General features: G+C 44.3%; 2 protein-coding genes across 3 annotated transcripts; both read right to left on the bottom strand.

The window, feature by feature from the left end:
• Positions 1–378: 378 nt before the first annotated feature.
• Positions 379–2,239, bottom strand: LOC134196496 (uncharacterized). Of its 2 annotated transcripts, none has more exons than XM_062665638.1 (3): positions 2,166–2,239; positions 1,534–2,045; positions 379–1,465 (listed from the first exon to the last, which is right to left on the bottom strand). In XM_062665638.1, the coding sequence occupies exons 2-3, from the start codon at positions 1,865–1,867 to the stop codon at positions 594–596; spliced, it is 1,206 nt and encodes a 401-aa protein (XP_062521622.1). In that variant the 5' UTR covers positions 1,868–2,045; positions 2,166–2,239; the 3' UTR covers positions 379–593. The 2 variants fall into 2 exon arrangements, with proteins under 2 accessions (XP_062521622.1, XP_062521624.1); XM_062665640.1 differs by having other exon boundaries at positions 379–655; positions 733–1,465; positions 1,534–2,233.
• Positions 2,240–4,817: 2,578 nt separating this feature from the next.
• Positions 4,818–6,508, bottom strand: LOC134196853 (collagen alpha-1(XII) chain-like). The gene is made up of 2 exons (XM_062666074.1): positions 6,166–6,508; positions 4,818–5,884 (listed from the first exon to the last, which is right to left on the bottom strand). The coding sequence occupies exons 1-2, from the start codon at positions 6,506–6,508 to the stop codon at positions 5,022–5,024; spliced, it is 1,206 nt and encodes a 401-aa protein (XP_062522058.1). The 3' UTR covers positions 4,818–5,021.
• Between the last annotated feature and the right edge of the window lie 981 nt (positions 6,509–7,489).

The following is a 7,489-nucleotide window of genomic DNA, read 5'->3' as shown; positions in this document are numbered from 1 at the left end:
CTGGTATCGGGCGATAGGGGACTTAGTTGAGGTGAGGAATTATTTGAGAGAGGGGACTACTGTTTCTAGCTCAGGGAATACTGGCAAGGAGTTTTGTTAGTGTTTTGAACAGTTCTGAGTCACTCAATGCATCAGAGTCATAAATAAGTTAATTAACTGCAAAGTTTAGTAAGGGTATGATGCTTGACATGCTTCCCATTCTGAAGACAAACGTCTGTCATGATGCTGTTGCGAAAGTACTGGGTTGGGAATTATTCTATTCAAGAGAGGAAAATATATTTTCAAGGTGCGGATACACGGGAATTATACTCGCTGGTACTTTTATCAAGTAGGAACTTGCATTTTATACTTTACTTTGCAATTTGTTGATAAGTGGCATAGGACTAAAGTCTCTCGTGCGATTATACAGGAGTAGTCGATCTAGCATCTTGTCTTATAGAGCATTGATTGCTGATGATCTATAGATCAATCATGTGTGAACCACCAAGTCACCAAGTCATCTTATACGTAGTCTAACCAATTAATCAACATACAGTCTATCTACTACCACGTTTTTCATATTCAAGTCAGCAGTGGTGTTGGATCTTCTTGTTCTATTTCTTCTTGTCGTAAATCTTTGAAGCGGGCTTGCATTGCGCATCAATATCTAGATCAGCTTTAACAACTTCATTAACTTTAAAGAATTCAGAGAAGTCATTGAAAAGCAAGTTGTAGAGTAGATTCATTGTAGACCTCTCTTTTGTTATAGATTTCAGTTCAGTAATATTGACACTGTCTCCAATTCCGAGAGCGTAAATATCAATTCTCAATTTGTTGTGCAGTTCCGTGGCCACATCTCCTGGATTTGTTCCTTTGTTTGAATGACCATCTGTCAGAAGCAAAATTTGACGTTTACTCTTACTTCTCATTCCTTTTCTTTCTTGAAATATTTTGTCTCTGCAATGTACTAGAGCCGGTCCTGTAGCTGTGGATCCCGTGAAACCATGCATGTAACTTGTTTTTGTTTTAATGTCATTTACGATGTTTGTTTTGCTTTTGTGAGTGGCGCCAGAGTAGCTGAAGTTGAATACTGTTTTAGCTATTGATCCGTAGGTAACAACGGCCAGCCTTGTTTCAGGTCCATCACATTCGAATTTATGACACATGTGGCTGATGAAATCTGCAAGTGTATCCACAGCCCTAGTGAATGCAAGGCTTCCGACACTTCCGGAGCTGTCAATGACGATGGCAAGATCTCGAGGATCTCCGTACTTGCAACTGCGCCTTTGTGATAGCGGCGTGGACGTGACCAACCATCCGCCACAACGACGGTGGCGAGGTTTTATTCTATGTGGTGGTCTAACACAAGCTCCAGGTAACATGTACCGGTCTAGAGGATGATGTGGCGGTGTCACTGGGTCTGAGCCGAAGTCGTTGCCAAGAGCTTTCATCAGTGCTGATACTTTAGCTTGTGTAGTTGGTGGGCCTAGTAAACATGTCATGCATTAGAGGACAAGCCACGATATCAGACTATGTGTACACATGGTAACTTACATCTGTCCTCTGTTTCAGAGGTCTCTCCTGCTTTGCTCTTGCAAGTTGGTGACAAGTGAGAAACGTTTTTGGTGCGCATAAACCTGAGCAGTCTGCCTGCTGACGGACAAGAGACATTAGAAGGAGGAACGGGAGAAAAGCTTTCCAACTGCCACTCTCCCCAACTGGTAACAGGACATTCTTTCACGGATGTATAATTTCTGCACAGACCAGGAATAGCTGACGGATTTTTTGAACAGAAGTAGTCCAAGAATGATGACAAAGAGTCTTCATCTAGGGCTAAACCCGAGAGTAGTTGCACGTACACGATAAACCAAAGCTTTACTCCAATCATCTGGACACTCGAGATGTACTTTTCTATCTGATTCAGGCCAACAGTTTCGAAGAACCTATTGATGCCTTGATACTAATGAAACATGTGCTAGACGCAAAGAACAAAGAACAGAAACAATACCGACACGTCGAGTTTCTGCTTTTCCATTGGTCGAATTTATCACTAGTTTTAGCCACACCTACAAAAGTTGTCGATTGCAATGCTAGAGATAGCTCGCTCAACTGTCTCGTTGTTAGGCCCTCAAAGCTTTGGGTCACTAACAATTACTTATTTCGTACTATAGCTACAACTTAGATACCTTCTTGTGATCACTGGTCTAGACTAAGGCGTGCCATTTTCAAAATTAGACAATGAGATGAGGCGATGAGGCAATAACATGAGGCGATGAGATCATGCGATGAGACTATGAGATGAGGCGATAAGACAATGAGACGAGGCGATGAGACCACGCAATGGCACTAGCCTCGCAAGCCAGGCTCTTCTGCGCAGTCGATGAGGAGGAGCTTTTGCCGGATTTGCTTCAGCGCGACCACAAGGGGCGGTACCAGACCAGACGTAGTGATGATGGAAGCGCATCCGGGGCTGCAATCCACATTGCTTCTGGGGCGAGGCTGTATCTGTCTGTACATGCGCCACAGGCTACATTACCATAGGGAACGCTTCTTACATGCTAATAACCTATCCTTCTATCCCAGAGTGAACTTATACGTATAAACTCACGAATTTTCGAACCCTAGCTAGCGTGCACATTCTTTCGTTGTCTGACTCTGAGCATGAGATGTCTGTTGATTCTCACTCACCTAATTTGAGTTTGCGGCTAATTAAAATTGTAATCCAACTGCCAATTAACTGTTTTCCCGATTTTGGGTCTGGAAGCGCGTGAAATCTAGAGTGTCGCTAGATGATACACGCACGCGAAATTTACATGTTACCCCGCTGCCCATCGCGTAACCGTGTAACGGCACTGTTTGTACGTGTCTATTTAGGTCAAGTGCACGTGCATCGCGTCACGAAGCTCAAATAACTTTGTGTAGTCTAGATGACATTCTAGTCGTCACAGGGGCGATGTTGAGGACCTAGTACACTAGCCTCGCAAGCCAAGCCTTCCTCCGTGCTCACTGAGCGACATCACGGAGGAAGGCTTGGCTCCCGAAACTACTACTACATCGCTTTCAATGCCAACTAATCCGTACCCGTTAATCGTTAGGTCAGGCACAGTAGCGTGCGTTACAGGGCTAGCGCACTGAAGTGGTTCATTCACTGTCTTTTTATTGCGCTGTTCGTGCTTGTTGGCTGACGATGGCTTTCCATACTAAGTGAAGGAGGCTAAAGAACAGGTATGAATCAATGTACTCGGTATTGTGGTTTAGCAGCTAGCCTCTAGGGTTGAAGGTGCCGGTTAGGTCCCGTATGTTGTACGTTTGTCACAGTCTCAGGCCTAATTGTTCGTAGCTGTTGCCTTGCTGGGCTATTAGTTGCGAACCGGATGGGATGAAGAACAGCGCAGTCTGTCAGTTGAGTCTTTCATACCCAAATCCTAGTCCTTCCATCCGCAGATCTAACAATACAGCAGTAGGTACAGTATAGCCTCGTACCAGACCCTCTCGCGCCGTCGTGCCCGATTTCCGTATTGTGTGTTATTGTGTGTTACAGACAAATTGTGGCGTTGTCGTTGTTATACGGGAACCGGGCACGACAGCGCGAGAGGGTCTGGTACGAGGCCACAGGCTCTGGTTTAGGTTTACTTGACTGTTGTGATCCGATAGTGGCTCTTCAGGTCACTTGATTTAATTAATTAATTAGACCAAAGGGCTAATTGGTCTGTGGACAATTTAGGATCCCGGAGATACCACAACTTGCTCTGCATATTGTTGTGAGAAGACATACTGGAAACTGTATTAGAAAAAAGGAAGATTACTCTGGTGCCGTTTATAACTAATCAAACTCCTGGATGAGTTCTAGTGTTCACTAGCTGCAGATTCTGCTCTGCCCGTTCCCTTGTTCTGTCACCTCTGACTATAGATATTACTAAATTGTTGAAATATTTTGTTTCCACAATATTCCAAAGGGTACGTCTTGTAGCTGCAGCTTCATCTATGTATCTAGGCCTCTAGCTATGCTACATGTCCTTTACCGTCATTTACTAGCTATGATATCATTCGAATAGCTGTTCGTCTCAAACAAGGCATGCATGGCGAAATAAGCGATGTAGAAAGGGAAATATGTGCGACACCGAATCAGGACACAGATACACGCGGACACGTGACGTTGCCACATCTGAACAAGAAGCGGAAACCGATCCGCCGGGCACGCCAAGGACAACACAACAATGTATCCAATGTACACCAACAACCTCCAGAACTTCCAGAAGAACCACGAAACAGACGACCACCAGTTAAATTAAATTTCAGGGGCGGATACAGGATGGAGCACCAGAGGCACGTGCCCCCCCCCCCCCCCCCGGCAGTGCAATACTAGACTGGAGTTATAAGACTGCAATTTGACTCTTTACCTATCTGAATGCAATTGTTCTACTTCAGTGGTAGAAGGACCTTATGTATATGTACTGAATGCCATGCTCTGGTCTGTGAGGAACCAACTGGGAGAGCTGAATCAGTGAGGGAGAGGTAAGGACCTACCCAGGTGAGTGTAGCCACCGCATGACATGGTCTGGTGTGCTCGAAATTATCCGGGACAGGTAAATGACTATCCGGGTGCCCCCGGTAAAGGTTTATTCAATTTTGCTCGAGCGAGCATGTTTCTAGGGGGGAGTAGTGTAACGCATACGTAGTTGGGTGTGAGAACTGCAATTGCACGTGTTTGTTCCTTAAGTGGTGCCTTCCGTTACACACATACTAGCAGATAATCAGTAGACCGGAAGTGAGACAAGCGTTCCGAGTGTCTATTATCTTGGTATTCGCTAAGTCACGTGACGTTTACAGACAGTAGCTTTATTTTGCGTGTCACCACTACGTCTATCTAATTCTACAAATCTATACTACTGTTGTTACTGTGGAACTAGAATTCCACTGATCGTTGCATCATTTAATTAATTGTCCAAGACATTTTACCAACTTACATTATTGCATCTAGGATCTTGCTTCCGACATTCTGTACTGAAGCCAGCACAAATGTTTTTGTTGCAGTGTTTGTTCTATTTCTTCTTGTCATAAAGCACTGAAGCTTTGATGCATGATTTTCTCAAAACACGGAGGTTTCTTGTAATCTGATCATTGATTCTAGAGAATTCACCGTAGTTGGCAAAAGCCAACATGACGTGAAGCATATTGTTGTTGCTTCTTGTGTGTGTTATGGATTTTAGTTCATCTAGGTTGATGTTATACCCAATACCAAGGGCGTAGACGGCAACGTCCATTCCGCCGAAGAGTTGACGGGCCACATCTCCTGGTGCTGTTCCTCGGTTTGAATGACCATCTGTCAAAAGCAGAATCTGGCGTTTACTGTTATTTCTCATGCCGTACCTTGTTTGAAATATGTTGTCTCGACAATACTCCAGTGCCGTTCCTGTAGCTGTATACCCACCTGTGTAGATTGGTTTTGTTTTGATGTCGTTTATCATTTGCGCTTCGCTCCTGTGTCTGCCGGCTGCGTACTGGAAGTTGAATGCCTCTTTGATTTCCGATCCGTAAGTGACGATGGCTAGTCTTGTTTGAGGTCCTTGACATGTGAATTCGTGACACATGTTGCCGATGAAATCTGCAAGAGTGTCTACAGCCGCACTAAATGCAGCTTGTCCAACACTTCCGGAACTGTCAATTACTACAGCAAGATCTCGAGGATTCTCGTACGAGCAATAGCGCGAAGAAGGCAGAGGAGGCGAAGGAGGCGGAGGAGGCGGAGGAGCCATACGAAAGGAATACCTATGACGACTCCAACCACCTGGAGGCCTAGGGTTAGGACGCGGAACTGGACGGGGAGCTGTCACTACAGATGGACCAAAGTCGTTATCAAAAATTTGCATAAGAACGGACACTTTTTCTTCTGTAGTTGGCGGACCTGAAAAACAAAGCACATGCACGCAGTCTGTAGTGAGGCAAGTCATGCTAAATCATATAGCGACGGAAGCGGTGACCCTGGGGCTTACGCTTATCTTCATCGCTACCGCTGTCTGTGATACAGATATGCTAATTGGACTAGTTCACCGCTCCAAGTGTTTGAAAAATTAAATGCCCCTCTGCAAAATGGCTTCTTGCCCCAATGCGTTTCGTAAAATGCACGATAAATAAAGCAAACTGTTTGTACATCATTCAGTTATATCTAGACACTTTGTAACTTACATCTGTCTTGTGTTTCGTAGATGTCTCCTGCTTCGTTCTTGCAAGTTGCTGACAAGTGGCTTACGTCTTTGGTACGATTATACCTGAACAGTCTGCTGGCTGACGGACAGGAAGCGTTAGAAGCGGAAGAAGGAGAAAAGTCTTGCAACTTCCACTCTCCCCATTGAGTACTAGGGCAGGTCCGTAAGGACGACGCGTAGTTTGTGCACAAACCAAGAAGAGCTGACGGGTTTCTTGAACAGAGGATTTTTAGGAAAGCGCTATCACCCGATTGTCCGTCATCGGAAGGTAGCAACAAAACGAGAAACAAGCCAGACAAAAGAAATGAACTTTGCTTGGCCATCATACGTTGTCACGATGCTACAGCAATTCAGCTATCGATCTATGTAGTTTTCACGAGCTGAGATAGAGTGTTGAGAACTCGATTGATCTTTATTGTTTTATGACAGTGTTACATTCACGTGCTGTCTTCGCACCTTCTTCTAGGAAGAAATACAATCGTATCAATAATACAAAGGATACTGTCAATACAATTTGGATTTCGATTGGTCAAAATGTGTTTATGGCAGCTTGCCCGCGCCGTAGACCACTCCTCGCTGTCACATCCTCGTTTCTTCCGCCAAAAGTCGCTCGTAAATCTCTAACTTAATTTAGAGGCGAGAAACGCACTCGGCCTGTCTTTTTCTCTCTTTTTTTTGATTTACATATGTTGATTCTTACTTTTATCTCATTCATCTATACTAAGAACGTTACCTGCACGACTTGCATGCACTAGACTAGCTATGGTGACAGACCAAGCACACTAATTGTAATTACGAAATTAACTATAATAACGTAATTAACACCATAGTATGGCGTGCCATTTGTGTCAAAATTAGACCATGCGATGAGGCGATGAGACAATAAGATGAGGCGACGAGACCATGCGATAAGGCAATGAGACTGTAATATGAGACTGCATCAATATACAGCTACTAGACAACTGTATGGGAGACAGCATGCGAAAAGGAATAATATATATTATACAAGAAGAAGGAGGCTGTAGAGAGCCAATCTAGTGCGGCAGATCTCATTTATCGATCGCTTCATGCATCCATAGAGCTATATAAAGAGAGAACTGCGCCGCCATTCCGTCAACTAAAGACTGAACCGTTCACATAGGCTATAGCCTAATTAGATTCACGCTTCGAAATTAGAGCCGAAATGCTGCGGGACGTCTCGTGCTGATGACTGGTCAAAACGGATTTATTGTGAAGTGTCGTCGCGATTTTTCCAAAAGATTTGAGAAGCCAATGCGTAGATAGGACAATTAACGCAAAGTAAT

The sequence above is a fragment of the Corticium candelabrum genome, chromosome 21 (genome assembly GCF_963422355.1).
Source record: "Corticium candelabrum chromosome 21, ooCorCand1.1, whole genome shotgun sequence".
NCBI classification, from domain to species: Eukaryota; Metazoa; Porifera; class Homoscleromorpha; order Homosclerophorida; family Plakinidae; genus Corticium; species Corticium candelabrum.
Note: the sequence above shows the minus strand (reverse complement) of the source record. Positions and strands in the feature narration are given on the sequence as shown.

What these genes read in the sequence shown, in the direction of transcription:
- LOC134196853 (XM_062666074.1), bottom strand. Translation starts at nt 6,508, where the DNA reads ATGGCCAAGCAAAGTTCATTTCTTTTGTCTGGCTTGTTTCTCGTTTTG. An exon ending in CTACGAAACACAAGACAGAT is followed by an intron (nt 5,885 to 6,165) that starts GTAAGTTACAAA and finishes TTTGTTTTTCAG; the next exon opens with GTCCGCCAACTACAGAAGAA.
- LOC134196496 (XM_062665638.1), bottom strand. Translation starts at nt 1,867, where the DNA reads ATGATTGGAGTAAAGCTTTGGTTTATCGTGTACGTGCAACTACTCTCG. An exon ending in CTCTGAAACAGAGGACAGAT is followed by an intron (nt 1,466 to 1,533) that starts GTAAGTTACCAT and finishes CATGTTTACTAG; the next exon opens with GCCCACCAACTACACAAGCT.